General features: G+C 40.5%; 7 protein-coding genes across 9 annotated transcripts; 1 reads left to right on the top strand and 6 right to left on the bottom strand.

Moving 5' to 3' along the window:
• Positions 1-1,340: 1,340 nt before the first annotated feature.
• Positions 1,341-1,861, bottom strand: LOC26529684. Its single transcript, XM_015178254.3, has 2 exons — positions 1,757-1,861; positions 1,341-1,669 (listed from the first exon to the last, which is right to left on the bottom strand). Exons 1-2 carry the CDS (start codon positions 1,844-1,846, stop codon positions 1,418-1,420), a joined length of 342 nt encoding a protein of 113 aa, XP_015033740.2. The 5' UTR covers positions 1,847-1,861; the 3' UTR covers positions 1,341-1,417.
• Positions 1,862-2,161: 300 nt separating this feature from the next.
• Positions 2,162-3,094, bottom strand: LOC6643253 (cell wall integrity and stress response component 4). Its single transcript, XM_002066173.4, has 2 exons — positions 3,021-3,094; positions 2,162-2,927 (listed from the first exon to the last, which is right to left on the bottom strand). Exons 1-2 carry the CDS (start codon positions 3,066-3,068, stop codon positions 2,253-2,255), a joined length of 723 nt encoding a protein of 240 aa, XP_002066209.2. The 5' UTR covers positions 3,069-3,094; the 3' UTR covers positions 2,162-2,252.
• A 588-nt stretch (positions 3,095-3,682) lies between these two features.
• Positions 3,683-4,297, top strand: LOC6643254 (protein TsetseEP). The gene is made up of 2 exons (XM_002066174.2): positions 3,683-3,988; positions 4,075-4,297. Exons 1-2 carry the CDS (start codon positions 3,683-3,685, stop codon positions 4,273-4,275), a joined length of 507 nt encoding a protein of 168 aa, XP_002066210.1. The 3' UTR covers positions 4,276-4,297.
• Positions 4,293-4,978, bottom strand: LOC6643241. The gene is made up of 2 exons (XM_002066175.4): positions 4,634-4,978; positions 4,293-4,578 (listed from the first exon to the last, which is right to left on the bottom strand). The coding sequence occupies exons 1-2, from the start codon at positions 4,943-4,945 to the stop codon at positions 4,369-4,371; spliced, it is 522 nt and encodes a 173-aa protein (XP_002066211.1). The 5' UTR covers positions 4,946-4,978; the 3' UTR covers positions 4,293-4,368.
• Positions 4,979-10,285: 5,307 nt separating this feature from the next.
• LOC111518739 lies at positions 10,286-11,111 on the bottom strand. 3 transcript variants are annotated; one of them, XR_002724063.2, is made up of 3 exons: positions 10,949-11,111; positions 10,717-10,889; positions 10,286-10,659 (listed from the first exon to the last, which is right to left on the bottom strand). XR_002724063.2 is itself a non-coding variant. In XM_047009641.1 (3 exons), exons 1-3 carry the CDS (start codon positions 11,084-11,086, stop codon positions 10,526-10,528), a joined length of 360 nt encoding a protein of 119 aa, XP_046865597.1. In that variant the 5' UTR covers positions 11,087-11,111; the 3' UTR covers positions 10,286-10,525. The 3 variants fall into 3 exon arrangements, 2 of the variants coding, with proteins under 2 accessions (XP_046865597.1, XP_046865596.1); XM_047009641.1 differs by having other exon boundaries at positions 11,034-11,111; XM_047009640.1 differs by having other exon boundaries at positions 10,717-11,111.
• Positions 11,112-12,017: 906 nt separating this feature from the next.
• Positions 12,018-12,656, bottom strand: LOC26529627 (trypsin 3A1). The gene has a single exon (XM_015178253.1). The coding sequence runs from the start codon at positions 12,654-12,656 to the stop codon at positions 12,018-12,020; it is 639 nt and encodes a 212-aa protein (XP_015033739.1).
• Positions 12,657-14,288: 1,632 nt separating this feature from the next.
• On the bottom strand, positions 14,289-15,580 carry LOC6643244 (flocculation protein FLO11). Its single transcript, XM_002066178.3, has 2 exons — positions 15,148-15,580; positions 14,289-15,070 (listed from the first exon to the last, which is right to left on the bottom strand). Exons 1-2 carry the CDS (start codon positions 15,502-15,504, stop codon positions 14,405-14,407), a joined length of 1,023 nt encoding a protein of 340 aa, XP_002066214.1. The 5' UTR covers positions 15,505-15,580; the 3' UTR covers positions 14,289-14,404.
• Between the last annotated feature and the right edge of the window lie 1,671 nt (positions 15,581-17,251).

Here is a 17,251-nt window from a genome sequence, read left to right as displayed (position 1 = left end):
ACTGAACTCATCATTAACTATACTTGGGTATAATTAATTTGTCAGCTGGAAAAGATCCCCCCAGACACATTTTATTATTATTATTTAAAATTAACTGTGACGACAACTTTGGGGCTATATATAAAAATATATGTAAATATATGTACAGTAGATACGGGTTCTGTTAATTAGCTGTTCGACTTGTTTGCCATGCCATAATGAAAACAGCAACAAAAATCAATTTGCAGATAAACATAATCGATATATATGGTTTATATATGTACATATATAGACGCATAAATAAGTATTTCATTACCATGGCTGGCAACCTTATGCCATATTTGCATTGCACTTGTTCGCACTTCATTTAAAAATAACTTTTAACTTGATTAAAAATGCGAGCAACAACAATAGAGGCAGAAGGCAGCTGACGGAAACGGCAAAGTGAAATCTTATGCAATTAACTTAAAGCCAACTTGACTTGGGCCAAAGGACAAGCACCAGGAACAGTAGCAGCAGCATCAGCATCAGCGCATCCTTCGGTCGGCAGGCGCTTCAAAAACTAATTGACATCGTTGCTCTGGCAGTGCTGACAGCTGGCGCAGAGAGTTGGCCATCACCATCCCAGCACCCAGTAACAGTCTCGACAACCAAGCAACCTGCCCAGTTACACTGTTTTTTCGCCGTCTTGCCAAGTTCGTTTAAATGCTGGCAAATATTTTCACAGTTTTCTACTTAGTTTTTTGGGTTTTCTCCTCTGCACATCATGTTGTCTTTGCCCGACAGTTTTAATTTAATTTTTTTCCCCACCAAATCGTGCGCCATGTCGTGACCAAGATCGTTCCTTGCAGGCGCCAATTTTCGCGCTTCCTCCTTTTGCGGCAAACGGCAGCCGGCAGGAGGCAACATCAACTATTGTCAGTGCCATTAAAAAAGTTTAGTCCGATTTGAGCTTGCACGCTTAATGGCCAAAGATTTTAATCAGAAAATGAGTTAAAAGCCAGCTGGCACATCGTGGCTTTGCCTTCACTTGGGCGGCTTGACGACTGTCGTTGATTATTGTAGCACACGTCGAAAGAGATTTCACAAAAAAAAAAAAAAAGAAAATGAAAGCATATTGAAGGCAGAGGGAGATGCAGAGAAATGCCAAAGTTGAGGGCATTAAAAAAGTTTTTTATGCATATATGCCAGCAAGAACTGCAACATCGACGAGAAATTACATTAACCGCAGGCAAAAAATTGTGGTGAGAATTTCACAGCTGAAAATCATTAGACAAAATGCACACGACTCACTGGGCACATCAACGAAAATGAAATTGTTTCAAATTCCTGAATGAATTTTCATTTAATTTATTTACCCTAAAACAAAAAAGAACCAAAAAAACGAAAACGATTTTTTAAAAACAAACCAATTTGTATTTGCTGTTTCTCAGTTCATTCACTGAAATGGTCGGAATGGGCGAAATTCTAATGGCTTCCATGTGATTGGTTCTAGTTGGGCACAATTTATACCACTGCACTGGGACTGCGTTTGAATGCCGCTGCCAGTCTGAGTTTGACTCTGAATTTGTGAGCCATCGTCAGAGACTTGAGTTTGACAGCCGGGACCAGTTTGGGTTTGAATCTGTAGTCCATCGTCGGAAATCTGTGTACCAGAGCCATAATTGCACTGTATATCGAGGGGTTTAGCCTGTTGATGGGTGAAACAAAAAGTGATTGTTGTTGTTGTTGTTTGAGCTCTTGTTGTTTTCGTTGTTTTCTAGTCAGTTTTCATTACATGCACAAAGGACAACAGGCTGACCAGTCCAATAACTGCTAACAGCAGCAGCGACCTAGAGAAGTTGCTTCGTTCCCATTGACTCGCCATGCTTGATAAATTAAAACTGATTGAACATTTGAGCGTGCTTTTAAAGCAAACCTCCATCCCGAAAAAAAACCAAAACCAAAACCAAAACAAAACAAATCGCAGCAGCAGCAACAGCAACACCAACGGCAGAGGCGTCGGCGGCTTTCGTACTAGACAGAGATAATTGAAAATATCAATAAAAGTCGCTTACATTCGTTTTAGGTGTGATAACGATAAGCAATTTGTTGTTGCCTCTCCGAATCACACACAACAAAAAGAAACACATAATTTAGGTGTAATTATTGGGGGTCAGACAGACAGAATCAAAGATTCGGATTATTCAAAATTTTCCAAAACAATTTGTTAATGCTCGTTTTATTATGATTAGTTTTGTTTTTTTTTTTTTTTGTTGATTTGTTCGGTACATTCAAGTGCTGGCAGCAACTGTGGAGGCCACAACAACGGGAGCAGCAGCTGTGGTCACAGCGACGACCTTAGATGCCGTCGAACTGGAGTCCACAACCAAAGTAGTTGAAGTAGAACTAAGGGGAGCCGCATTGGTGGTAGTGGGAGCTGCAGTCGATACGGTTGGCACACCGTTCTTAAGGCACTCATCGAGCAGATCATAGGTGGCTGCCGTATCCCTCACATAGTTACTCTCTGTGGTATTGGTGCACTGATATTCCGTATCCTGTATGGCCTTCAGGCTGGCGCTAAGTGAATTGGCCGAGCTGGCTGCATTTGTGGCAATGTCATAGATCACAGATACATCCCCCTCGGCGGCCGAGGCATAGCAATTGAAGAAGGTTGCCGTATCATTGTCACTGTCACAGGCAGTGAAGGCGCTGCACAAAGTGCTAACTTCCTGTTGATAGACTGTCTGCTGTTTGGTGGCCTCCGCGGTCAGGTTGGTTGTCTCTGCATTGGCTGTGCTAATGCAGGCCTGGTACGATGTCGAGAAAGTGGCAGCCACCTCATTCAGCATGGGCAAGTACAAGGTGAAACACTGAGAAGTGACATCCGCCGACACAGCTTCCACATCAAAGTTGCGACCCTTCAGTAGATACTGATCCAACGAGCTCTGCAACTGAGATGGCTTGGCCTGTGAAAGCGAGACAAAACAAAAAATACACAGCCAATTGTTAGTTTTTTGTGAATCCAATTTTTTCCGTTTGCATATTTTTCTTCAATTTACTTGAGCGCTAGCCAAAATGACTGCAAGAAGTAGGGCGAAATATTTCATATTGACTGTTTGGTTGACTCTGGACTAGTGGGTGCCAGGAAATCAGATATTAAGCCTTTTATACCTGGCGGCGGTGCCGTAGTGAAATGATTGATCCCTAGGCAAAATTGAATTTCGTATGGAAAATGTGAATTGTGTGAATTTTTTTTTATATTTTTGTCGGCAATTAGAAGTGTCATCAATTAGGCAGCATTAAGCCGTCTGAGTAATACTCATAAGACTCAAAAATTGCTTTGCATGTGCATTTCGATTGGGAGGCCATTCACGTGTCAGTCAGTCAGTGGGGAGTCATTGTCGACAGACCTTTGTGTTTTCGCATAACAACAGCTCGTGTGTGCCCCTAAAAGTATGCAATACTGTTTTTGGCGCAACGTTTGAGAAGCACTGGCAATTATTAGAGCTTTATTCTGCAGACGGTTCTTCAATGATAAGCATTGGAACAACTTATAAACAAACCATACATCAATGTCATAATACTCGAATAAAAGGGAAAGAAAAAAAAAACAAGCAAAAGACCCAAATTTTTCGTTTTCTGCTTTGCAAGTGTTTTTCATGGAAATTTTTTCGTTTTCTTTTTGTTGGCAGTATTACATTGAACGTTGCATAGTAAAGACATGAAATTTCCAATTTTAACACTTTTTCTAACCTTTGTTCTATTGAACCAAACCACTGAAACCAGCGGGAATTCCAAACAATGCTTCTCTCTCTACTTGACACAACTGGAGAAGCTGGGCACCGATTGGTTAGCTGGCTATAAGAACTGCCTTGATTCGGCAACCATTGGCCGGGAGTCCCTGCTGACCAATGTCAGCTCTGTTCAAAAGGCAATCCGAAAGTCCGCATTGGATATTGAAGCATTCATACAGAGTTGTTTGGCTATTAACGATGCTTTGGAATTTTTCGATTGCTTTGCAAAGTTGGTAAGCGGTCCACTTCATAATCCCTCTCTCTTCCCTTTTAAACCCAATCTTTTTGGCATGAATCAAAACTCTCCGTTTCTCTATAGTCAACGCAGGAGATGGCCACTGCCTATGGCATATCCTACAATGCCTCAGAGGAGGCACTTGTTCTGAACAAGCAATTAAGTAACATTGAAGTGGAGCATTATCAATGCACAAATCGAACAGAAAATGATTATGTTCTGGGAACCGCACAAGTGTTTCAAGCTTTAGACGATTGCCTGGAGGGAAGCGGATTATTACACTGATTAAATAAATGTTTAAATAGAATATCGTACAACTAGTTTTATTGCGTATTCGATTTGTTTCTTAAATATATTTGTGAAATTGCTGTTTGCCAACTAATCAATTTCCACATAGTCTTCGATTTGGGAGCGGCATAACTGCAATTCCTCATAGGCACTGACCATACTCTTCATATACACTTCCTGTGCCTCCAAAGTGCACAAGATCAAGGTTTTCTGTACCGCACTGTAATCCTCACGTAATCGTGTATGAGCACTAGTCGAGTTGCGTGTGATTTCATCAAGAACTTGTAAATTACCGGGACCCTGGGTATAGAAAATTAGTTTTCGCTTAATTAAATCACTTTCTCTTATCACTTACCTTGTCGTTTATGCATTGAAAGTAATCCAGATCGTCATTGTGCAAGTTGCAGAGTTCTAAGCTATTGCAGACCGCACTGGAGGCCGACTCAATTTGCAGGCGCTCCAACTCCTCGTCTATGGATAATTCAATTTTCGTCTCGTTGGCTGTCAGTTCACAAATATCGAAACTATTGGAATATGTATTCGAAGCATTTGCACTGGCCTTGGCAAACTCATCATGGCATAAATCGTCGCCAACGGCCAAAATTACGGCTAACAGTAGCCCGGTCAGCAGCCAACTGAGCAATTGTCGTTGAGGTACCGTACACATTCCGTTATAGTTCTCGAATGACGACGGTCCTCAAGAAAATTGAATTGCTAGCCAACTCTTTCACCCTAGAGTATCTAATTGAATGTTTCCTATCAATTTCCCATTTATTTATTGACCGAAACTAAACAAAGCAAACACAAAAAAGAAAAAAAATTGACAGCGATCAGTAATAAAAGTGCTTTAGATTGTCATGGACTAGTATCAATTGTCAGCGATTTCGGCTTGTTCAAGTTCTATGCCAATCTAGACTGTGTGTGTACATATACCACGCATTAGCAATTGACACTGATCCAATCTGGAGAGATCCGTCACAGCTGCACTGTAAAAAATAAACATAGACTTGATTTGCCCCACAAGTACCTAGATATCAAATTCCATTTTATTTCGATATGAATAAGTCACTTGGCGCCTGATAAGCCGTAAAGCTGCAAGTGATAACAAAAGCAAGAGAAATTTAAAAATAATCCCAAAAGTATGCTATGTATTTTCAGGCACTTGATTTTGGTTCGTGTATTGATAATAATTACATTTTCAGATTTCAAATAAATAATTATATTTAAACATCTTTAAAAACCTGCCCTTATTATTTGCAAGCAATTAAATCGCTTTATTTAGAAAAAACGCTTGAAGAAACCCAACTTGCTCTTCTGAGTTTGGGAAAGCATTCTAGAAATATCTTCCTCTGGTGGATTTTCTTCGGTAGTAGATTCTGTTGTTAGTTCGGTAGTGACTGTAGGTTCAGTGTTTGGGCCCTCAGTGGAGGCTGGACCTTCAGTGGAAGCTGGTCCTTCAGTGGAAGCTGGACCTTCAGTGGATGCTGGACCTTCAGTAGAGGCTGGACCTTCAGTGGATTCAGGACCTTCAGTGGAGGCTGGACCTTCAGTGGAGGCAGGACCTTCAGTAGAGGCTGGACCTTCAGTAGAGGCTGGACCTTCAGTGGAAGCTGGACCTTCAGTGGAGGCTGGACCTTCAGTGGAGGCAGGACCTTCAGTGGATGCTGGACCTTCGGTGGATTCTGGACCTTCGGTGGATTCTGGACCTTCAGTGGAGGCTGGACCTTCAGTGGAGGCTGGTCCTTCAGTGGAAGCTGGACCTTCAGTGGAAGCTGGACCTTCAGTGGAAGCTGGACCTTCAGTGGAGGCTGGACCTTCAGTGGAGGCTGGACCCTCGGTAGAGGCTGGACCTTCAGTGGAGGCTGGACCCTCGGTAGAGGCTGGACCTTCAGTGGAGGCTGGACCTTCGGTAGAGGCTGGACCTTCAGTGGAAGCTGGACCTTCAGTGGAGGCTGGACCTTCAGTGGAGGCAGGACCTTCAGTGGATGCTGGACCTTCGGTGGATTCTGGACCTTCGGTGGATTCTGGACCTTCAGTGGAGGCTGGACCTTCAGTGGAGGCTGGTCCTTCAGTGGAAGCTGGACCTTCAGTGGAAGCTGGACCTTCAGTGGATTCAGGACCTTCAGTGGATTCTGGACCTTCAGTGGAGGCTGGACCTTCAGTGGAGGCAGGACCTTCAGTAGAGGCTGGACCTTCAGTAGAGGCTGGACCTTCAGTGGAAGCTGGACCTTCAGTGGAGGCTGGACCTTCAGTGGAGGCAGGACCTTCAGTGGATGCTGGACCTTCGGTGGATTCTGGACCTTCAGTGGATGCTGGACCTTCGGTGGATTCTGGACCTTCAGTGGAGGCTGGACCTTCAGTAGAGGCAGGACCTTCAGTAGAGGCTGGACCTTCAGTAGAGGCAGGACCTTCAGTAGAGGCTGGTCCTTCAGTAGAAGCTGGACCTTCAGTGGAGGCTGGACCCTCGGTAGAGGCTGGACCTTCAGTGGAAGCTGGACCTTCGGTGGATTCTGGACCTTCAGTAGATTCTGGACCTTCGGTGGATTCTGGACCTTCAGTGGAGGCTGGACCCTCGGTAGAGGCTGGACCTTCAGTGGAAGCTGGACCTTCGGTGGATTCTGGACCTTCAGTAGATGCTGGACCTTCGGTGGATTCTGGACCTTCAGTGGAGGCAGGACCTTCAGTAGAGGCTGGACCTTCAGTAGAGGCTGGACCTTCAGTGGAAGCTGGACCTTCAGTGGAAGCTGGACCTTCAGTGGAAGCTGGACCTTCAGTGGAAGCTGGACCTTCAGTTGAGGCTGGACCTTCAGTGGAGGCTGGACCTTCAGTGGATTCTGGACCTTCGGTGGATTCTGGACCTTCAGTGGAGGCTGGACCTTCAGTCGATGCTGGATCCTCAGTTACTGGAGCCGAGGTAGATACTAAACCAATAGTAAAATGATTCTTTTTATATTATCTGTTGACCTCAAATGGCGGTCATTTAGATGCACAGAAACCCCCGTAAACAAACTACTGCATATTTATATAGTTCAATATAAGTTTTCAAGTATATTATGGATTTTAAAATGGTTGAATAAATATGTTGGGGTCCCTTTTGGTCGTCTTGCGATGACTGATGACCTCTAGTTGAAAATCTAAACTGATCCTGCCTTGGCGCTTTCTAAATATACAATGGTAAAGGCTTTCTTATTCTCTGAACTATTTTGTCTGCTCTCAATCGATCACTTACCAGCTTCACCGGCCAAACAGCTGTTCAAATTTTCATTGCATACATCCATGTTGTGGGCGTAGTCAACACGTGCTTCCTCCACGCAAGCAGTCAGATCAGTTTCAATGACACTATATCTGGCGTTGATAGTGTTGAAGTCTTGACTGGAATCACTGTTCAGAGTGAACATGACCTTGTAGCTGTCAGTGGACTGCAAAAACAAAACCCAATCTTTAGAGAACTTTTCTTAGAATTTCCCGAAAATTCCACCAATACGCACAGCGTTGCGATAACAATCGAAGAATTCCAATCCGTCGACATGTTGGTCGCATTCAGCCAAGTTCTTGCACATGACGCTGCTGCGATCGAGCAATTCCTCACGCTCGGAGGCACTCAATTCAGTTAACTCGTCCTTAGCGGCTTGGGCGGTATTGACACATCCGTTGTATTCCTTGTTATAGTCGGACACAACAGCAGATTGGTCACCCATGTAGTTGTTGAAGCATGTGTTAATTAGATTCATATCATCGTTGGCGTCGTAAGTGGACACCATTGAACGCATAGCGATCTGATGGTGAGCCAACATGGCAGATAAATCCACATGGGGGTTGTGTATCAATGCACTGGCAGAGATGGCCAACAACAGGCTCAAAACGGAAGCAAGGGCAAACTTCATGTCTCTTCAAATTTCACAAAAACACCCGAAACTAGTACCGGAAACGCGTAACTTGGCTGCAATTGCCTCGAAATAAATATTTAAACTGACTGTCTAACCAAGTGGGCATGGGATTTTTATAGCCCCCAAAAAACTTAAACATATCATTTGTTTTTGGAGTGAGCAACGTCCATCAACATTATGACTTTTGATTAAAACAAAATTAAGTTCTTATCGTGTACTTGAAATCATAAATGCTGAGATTCCTTCCGATTTCAGAGCTAATAACTTTTTTCTTTTGACTAAGCACACCAAAAATAGCCAACTTTGGCATTGGCAAGACGGCAATTCGTTGACCAGGGGGAATGTTCCACATGCCGATAAGAAACAGTTCCAATCAAAACGATAGATACGCCATATTTTAATTGCTTGCTTGACTTTGTGAAAAGTGAAAATTGATTGGGCTATGACCACCGACAAGGGGGTAAGACTGTACACCATTGTCCAGTTTAATGCTCTTAAATTCTCTCTTAATAAATTTATTATCTATATACCATTTCAAGAGGTTATACTATTAGCTCATAAAACAAAAATGAAGTGAGCAACTCGGCGCGCCGTGTAACCACAGGTTGTCATTATGCAGGTAACAATAATTTATATTTTCGGATTTATATGCATCAGACAAACATTTAATTGCCAAAAAGTTTGAAACTAACTTGAAATGCTAAATACTAAGGAATTTTGTTGGCTTTAGCTTTTATACTATACAATTTTGTGTCTCTGAGAACCCTGATTTGCGTGTTTGGCCAAACGACTCATTTGGCTTACGTTTTAATAAGTAAACAAGTTGATTTACTCACTCACTCAAATGAGATTTATTCCCTCACTTGTTCAGTTGCTCAATCAAATTTGTTTAGCTCTGCACCGACTTTATTATTTTCTGGGGGCCCGATGCTTGTAAATGCTTCGATTAAATTACAAGCTACTAATTGCGACAATTTTGGAAAATGTATATAAAACTTCATTTAAAGAAGTTTAATAGGAGTATTGATCACATTCCAACTCACTCAATTCCTTTACGTTTTGTTTGAATGTTGTACGACAGAGTCTGATGTAACCAATGCCATTCACTTGGCTTTAATTTTTATACCATACACCCATAGGGCCAAAATGTATGTAACAGGCAGAAGAAAGCATTTCCGATCCCATAAAGTATATATATTGTTGATCAGCATCAAGAGCCGAGACGATCATGTCCGTCCGTCCGTCCATCCGTCCGTCCGTATGAACACCTAGATCTCGCAGACTATAAGAGCTAGAGGCACCAAATTTGATATGTAGTCTCGTGTACTGTGCACAGTTATCGAGTTTGATTCAAACTTTTGCCACGGCCTCTAAGGAACTCCTCACAAAACTCCAGTTAATTCATTCCCAGCCACTCTTCAAAACTATCGAGTCCTTTCTAGAGAATCCAACCTTCCAGATGTCAATTGATGAAACCTTATCATTGACACGCAGTGTGAATGCCGGTGTTGCGCAGGGCAGTGTTCTTGGGCCGGTCTTCTACACCATCTAGACAGCCGACATCGACCATCTAAGCCCAACGATGAACTTAGTACAATCGAAACAGACATGCTCATGGCAACATTTGCCGACGACACTGCTGTGTTTGTAAGATCGCAGTGCCCATATCACTGCACTGCTAAGATTCTCTTTTATATAAATAAGCTTGGAACTTTTATATAAATAAGTTTCAAGAATAGGCCAGACATTGGAGAATCGGAATTAACACGAATAAATCCCAAAGCTTTACATTTACTCTACGTAGAAAAAACTGCCCCGAAGTATTTTACGAAGGACTCCCAATTCCACAAACAAGGCAAGCGACATATCTGGGAATGACCCTTGATAGAAGACTAACTTGGAAACCCCACATATCTATACTAGTAAAGAAATTAAATTTGATACTAATATCCAGCAAAATACCAAATTTGATCAAAATCGGACAAAAAAGAGTCGAGTTATGCATATAAACGTTTTTCAATAAGGCCGGAGTTGGTCGTTGTCCGGTGGGGGCGCTAGGTGCTCGTATGCTTGAGTAAGCGAGATACTAAGATTGTCAAAAGCATGTGAAAATGCATTTGTTTAATAAATTTGAAATATTTTCTTTACTTTACTTGATAGACGAAGTACTTACTTCGTTTAATGTTCAGAAAGAGACTCAGAGGAGAACGAAATACAGAAACTTAAAAACTTTTACAATTGTAGTGCCATAAAAATGTAAGTTTTAAACATTATAAACAAGAGAATAGTTCATCTCGTTGGAGGAAATCTCCTCAGAGTTCTCTTCGGTTGTGGACGCATAGGTATACGAGCATCGGTTGTTAAGGCAATATCGGAACAGGTGCGGAACTCCTCCTGTGGACCACAGCCAACAGCACCATTACCATCGTCGCACATTCCCCAATTATTGCCGGCCACATAGCGCAATTGAAGCACACATTGGTCGCAGTCATTTCTGAAAGTAAATAAAGTCTTTAAAATGTATCACCAATTATCAAGTCATCATTTTTACTTGGCAAGCGAGCCTTGATATCATAGATGCGACTGCCATTTCGTGGATAAAAACGAGTGTCTAGATCTGTCGGCGTAGGCTGAGCGGGTGAACCTCCAAGGATATGCAGGACATTTTCATCCAAACATGACTGCTTGGCATTTGGCTTGGGGCACAAACGAAATTCAAAATATCTAAGAAAAGCAAAAGAATATTTGAAGAAAATTTCAAGCCATAAATTCGCAATTCGCACTTTCCGCCATTTCGTTTCCATTGTCGGGTGAAGCCACCGCAATAAAGCCCATCATCGTTATAGTCTGGTGGCGTTTGTTTTCTACCTTATGCAATCAAATTTTAGATACTTCAATTTGATAATAAAATCCAGCAACATCCGAAGGGTGTTATATGCTTGAGTGAGGCAGATACTTAAATATGCTCAAATCAAGGTTGTTCCCATTTTTGGTTATACAATCCGAAACAAAATTGATTTTCCCCTTAACTAATCGAATATTTCACACCAATCATTTGTGTGTATAATTGCACCAAAAATGTGTAATTTTGTCCCCATGCCCTTTAAAGAGATCGAGATACACTGCTTACAAATTAATGTGATCCTTTAGTCGTTTCAAATACTAATACCTATTTATTTATTTAAGATTTCGAAACAACATCCGCCCACGAACATAAGGCACCGATATAAATATAGACGGCCGATTTAATGTGCCACAACCGACAATCCACGATGCAACTCTCATAAGTATGCCATTTACCATTGATGGTCCACCAGAATCTCCTTGGCATGTGCCTCGTCTACGCTGATCTCCTCCGTTAAGAAAGGAAGATTGTAATCATTGCAATAATAAGCAACGGGGAAAACCACTGACTCTAAAATTTAAAAGCGACGACATTAAAGAAGACCATTCCTGCACGATCGAATTCCATTCCAATGACGACACCAGCAAAGAAGAATCCACTTCCAGAACAAACAAGAATCAGGTATAGGGCCATCGAGCAATTGCTAACTGATTCTGAATTTATTATTGTTTTCACCTCCTTCCAACTTAAATTAAATTATTTATTAATTATAAACTTTTCAAACTGAATTTATGGATAATGGGTTGAATTGAAATGGTTACAATTCTTGTGCCGAACATTGTGAGTATTCATGGTGGTATTCCAAAAGTTTTTCTTTTTCCGAACATACTGAGAATGCATAACCTGATCTATCCACTGACGATGGTATGGCACCAATTGATAAACGGTTGGGAAATGCTGTAGGCCACAACGGTAATTCATAAAAAAAACAGCCATAACTATGTGATTCACAACCAATCCGCCACCGGAATCTCCTTTGCATGGATTGTTTCGTCCATCGTCATCTCCTGCGCAGCCATGCCGTGTTCCGTTATGCGATTAAATATTTCACTAGTGCAATTATCTGGCTCCCATATTGGAACATATGCATATTTCAGACATCTTTGTCGAGTTTCATATGGATCGATCTCACCATGTCCACTGACATGGCCTACCGTGCCAACATAAAAAGTGGAATTGGCAAAAGCCATTCCAATTGTTTGCACAAACTCATTTATTTCAGCTGCTCTGCTTAAGCGAACCATTCCAATATCGTAATCATACGTCTCATTATTATACATCGGGTGAGGGATGAATTCTTTAGGAAGAAACGTTTGTCCATTGGTGTCCTTTAAGTCGATGACGCCCAAAAGAACCGTACAATCCATTCTGTCGTATGTGGTAACACAGTGGCCACAGGTCAGGACAAAAAACTCCGAGACCAAGGAACCGCCAGCGTATGGCCAATCATCCACGAGCAAAGCAGCATGATAGGGAAACATTCCTAAACGAGCATATCGCCCGCCAATGACGCCAATGACCTCGCTAGCAGCACAGATAATCAGTAGCAAGCAAAAAGCAGGAACCACAGTGTTAGGTGACCACATGCTGAAAGTTGACTATAGAAACCTCATCTAAGAGAACGACACTTATATAGGATCTGGAATTATAAGTTATCTAACTGTGATAATTTGCATCAATTTAGCGAAACTAAAGTTGTGAAAATCAGGAAATGAATATTATTAAAAATTTGGTGTATATAATCGCCAGTATTACTATACAGAATGGATTATAAATCCACTAATGGTTGCCTTTTTACCTTCTGCTAACCTTCGGCTAACAGAATTGTTTGCAATATTCCACCAAATCGAACTGACTTACTTAACCGAATCAGGGCGATATCAAAATCTGGTCCATCTGGACTGTACAGAGGATGGTTGATAAACTGAGCAACATTGAACCAATTTTCATTGGGTATACTTAAATCGTTGCCGCCTACAATAACATCCAGATGAACCACGCTATTAGCCGACAACATTAAGCAAGATGACTATTGACTTTACAATTTGCGCTAACCTATCATTAAGAAGGGGGGCGAAACCAAAAGAATAACCATAAAACAAATTAGTCATAGTTTGTTCATAATACCACAGTAAATAAAAAGTTAATACGAATTTTTGGATTTAATTTTTACAAATTTATTGAGAGTATTTAGTTGATGCTAATAAAAATTTTAGTTTCACAAGGGAATGAAAATAAAAAGAACAAGAACCTATTTTTGTCTCCATTTATAATATTCTTTGAAATCCTCGACAAACGGCGACAGAGTCCATTGCGTCGATAGTGATTTCTTCCGAAAAGTAATTAACAAGCTAACTTTAAGAAGATAAACCATTCAGTCTTGTGTTCAGGGGCCTTTATCCTACAACACCAATAAATGATATACGCGGTCAATTTCACGAACTTGGTCATGAAGCCAGAAACATATATGAGCACCTTTTTTATGGGTAAAGATTTTGTCACGCCCCTTTCTGACGCCGTAATTTGAAAAAACTCGATTATCACTAGTAAATTTCTACCTTTCTGCCGTGCAATCAAATTTGGCACACTTTAATTTAATACTAATATCCAGGTGAATATCAAAATCGGACTAAAAATAGCCAAGTTATGCATGTAAACGTTTTTCCATAAGAACGGAGTTGGACGTTGGCTGGTGGGGGCGAGAGATGCTAACAATAAGATATGCTTGTAAAAATACATAAATGCATTTGTTATTATAAATTTGAAATATTAGTTTTTACTGGTGTAAGACTTAGGTATAAGTCGATACGACTTACCTTTTTCATTATTTAATGTAGTAAATGCTGTTCAGAATATACATGCTTAATGGGTTAGAAACGTTTTCTGTGGGATGGTTTTGCAATTTTTTTATTTATTTTTTTTAAATCTTTAACGTTTTAAGAATGTTGTGTAAAAATTTGATGTAAATGGGAGTAATAATTTAATTTAATAGTTTAATAATTTTTGAATTCAGATAATTTCCAAACGAGATACAGTGAACACCGCAAGTTGATTTTTTTCTGCCATGTTCTAGGAAAAACTCTGTAACCTGATGGTTTTTCAAAAAAAAATGTTCATTCAAAATTTTTTAAACATTGTTAAAAGTATACTAAATAATGTAAAAAAGGTTTCCTTAAAATTGCTCAACACACATTTCCAAAAAAAAATCACAAAAAAGGTGTTTTTAATACAATACAGTAAATACTGATAATATATTTTTTAAATTTCTTTTTTTCCTTATCAGGAATTTTAAAGCTTGTGTTTTTTAAGTTCTTTATACACCATTTTCATAAATTTAGTGGCGTTTCAACCAGTTCTTCAAGTTGTCAATGATGGATTTGATATCGGCATTACTGGCTGCTCGCAAATCTTCTTCGGGCATTTGTTCTCTTTCTGGGTTAGATGTGGTTGACGATGCAGGAGCTTCTGTACTAATCGGGGAGCTCTCTTCGGGAGCGGCGCTGCTGGAAGAGCTCTCTTCAGGAGCGTCGCTGCTGGTGGGGACTTCAGGATTGGCACTGCTGGTGGGGATTGTAGGAGCGGCGCTGCTGGAAGAGCTCTCTTCGGGAGCGTCGCTGCTGGTGGGGATTTCAGGAGCGGCGCTGCTGGAAGAGCTCTCTTCGGGAGCGTCGCTGCTGGTGGAGCTATCAGGTGTGGTGCTTGTGGATTCAGATGTTATGGGTTCAGAATTGGTGCTGCTGGAAGTGTCAACTTCAGTTGATCCTGAAGTTGTTGTTGAAGTAGTCGTATCAGGGGATGCAGTCGGTACTGGCTTGATACCCTTCAAGCAATCATCTAGATCGGCATAGGCCGCTGCTGTATTTTCCACATAGGCACGTTCCGATTTGTTAGTGCATGCAAATTCATTGACCTGAATCAGACGATAGTCCTCTTGCACTTGGGCCAACAGCTCAGCGGAATTTGCAGAAATCGTATACATGGACTTGGCATTTTCGGAGCCCTAAAGGTAAAATAACAACAAAAAACAGAACCGATGAGTAACCCAACTCAAATGCTTCCAGAGTATGGCAAACTTACCGCATTCACATAGCATTCGAAATAAGCGAGAGCAGACTTCTCAGCACTACACTCTTTCAATGCGGAACAGGCATTCGAGGCCGAGTTATCGATCTCAGTGCGATTGGCAGCCGTGGTGTCATCAATGCCCTGTCGTGCTGCCTCAGCATTCTCCAGGCACAGTTCGTAGTCCTTTTGGTACTGATTGACAATATCGTTCAACACGGGGACATAGTACACAAAGCACTCGGGATTGCCCAGACTGAGGTCACGCGATTGCATCATGAATTGCAGTAGGCCACCATCGGGCAAGTATTTAATTTCGGCCTGGCTAAGACCAACTGCCAACAGCAGGACAATGCACAATTTCGCGAACATATTTTTACACTTTTTAACTTTAATTTTTTCACTTGAATAACACTTTTTAATTTGTTCGCAGTTCTTTCGCCTTAAGCGATCGTTTCGTATTTAACTCAATTGACGAAATGGGCCTTAGTATTTATAGGCCAGCTGCTTTTGCGTCGGTCCATAAAACGCCACAGAATATTATAAAAATGCCATGTTATTGCCATGTTATGACTCTAGATTTCGCTGGCCTACAAGTGGATCGAGCACTATCATTCTTATCGCTTAACTGCCACTCACAAAATATCGGTGAAAAACATTTCCGATGAAGCCGCTAAAAAAGATATTTGCCTTGCCTCTAGGCACTCACTAATTAATGAGGAATCTTTATTTTTTTATTATCCATTGTACGGAGACATTTTTACCTATCAATCAGGTTCGGGATATGGCGTCATTCATGTTCCTGACATATCTATTTATTTACCCCCAAAAAAATACAAAAAATATTTAAGCAAGAAATCATAAAATGTTGATGATTATTATTATTATAATTTGGTTATCACGTCGACTTGAACTAATTACAAGTAAATGTACAGTGCACACACCTTAAGATTATTCTTATCAAGATGTCGTGTGGTTATATCTGCCCGTTCATTTCCAAGGAAATCCATGCCAATTGTTAAGTTGTCCAGCCGGTTAGAAGTGTTTATTCTATTTTAATCACAATACTAACGCCGTCATAGTTTTTTGCTATTGGCCAGCGAGCTAACAATGTTATCGGCTTTACAGATTAAAGACTTCCAACTATTGGCGAAAGGAAACCTTACTATAAATCATATTGTTATCTAAACTATCAATTGTGTTATAAGTTTAACCAGTGTAAAATTAAACCAAAGTCCGTAAAGGTTGACAATTTCCTAGCAACTCTCTAGCAAGCACAATCGAATTAACTGATTCCACTAGTTTAAGCCCAAAAAGAAAATAAATATAGTTTTTAGCCACTTGCTAACAACTTATATTGATATTCAAAACTAAGAATTATTACTTTTTCTGTTTTCCGTTTTACTTTATCATTCAATTTGTGTCTAAGAAAGTGCAAAGATCCATCAAAAAATAATTCATCGCATCAAATGAGCCGTTTTTAACTCCATAAACAAGAAAGAAAGCCTAAATTTGTGATTTTTTGCAATTAATTAGATATTTGCTTAGATTTTGAAAACCTTTCTTCAAAGGTTGCAACTAAATTCCAAACACTAGAGGTTCAGAGATTAAGAATAACCTTTAATATCTCTAGTTTTGACCCATTTCTAATGGAAAAGTAAGTTAATAAAACAAAAATCTAGATGATAATTGTATGTCATGCGATTGATGGCCACCGTAATCTATATATTTATTCAAACTCACTGGCCTTATCAACAAAGTCTTCTTCAGTTGCTTATCGGTACTTGAAAGTATATTTATGTATATCTATGTATAACTAAATACTTGAAATTCGATGGACACTATTATGAGTCACTGGCAGTATGTGCGGCACGTGTGAAACTTAAAAACTAAAAGCAAAATAAATGAGAATAAAATGCAACTGATAAATAAGAAAAAGGAATTTTTAATTTTCATTTGTTGCATAGTCATCATACAAACATACATACATACATATGGAGAATCTCATCAGTTTCATAACCAACACAAACAAGCTTCATTTTCTAATTTGCATATCTTAATTGCGTTCTTTGTGTATATGTGAGTGTGCGTGTGAGTAAGTGTGTGCGTGTGTGTGCCT

This window comes from Drosophila willistoni (genome assembly GCF_018902025.1).
Source record: "Drosophila willistoni isolate 14030-0811.24 chromosome 2L unlocalized genomic scaffold, UCI_dwil_1.1 Seg168, whole genome shotgun sequence".
NCBI lineage: Eukaryota > Metazoa > Arthropoda > Insecta > Diptera > Drosophilidae > Drosophila > Drosophila willistoni.
Note: the sequence above shows the minus strand (reverse complement) of the source record. Positions and strands in the feature narration are given on the sequence as shown.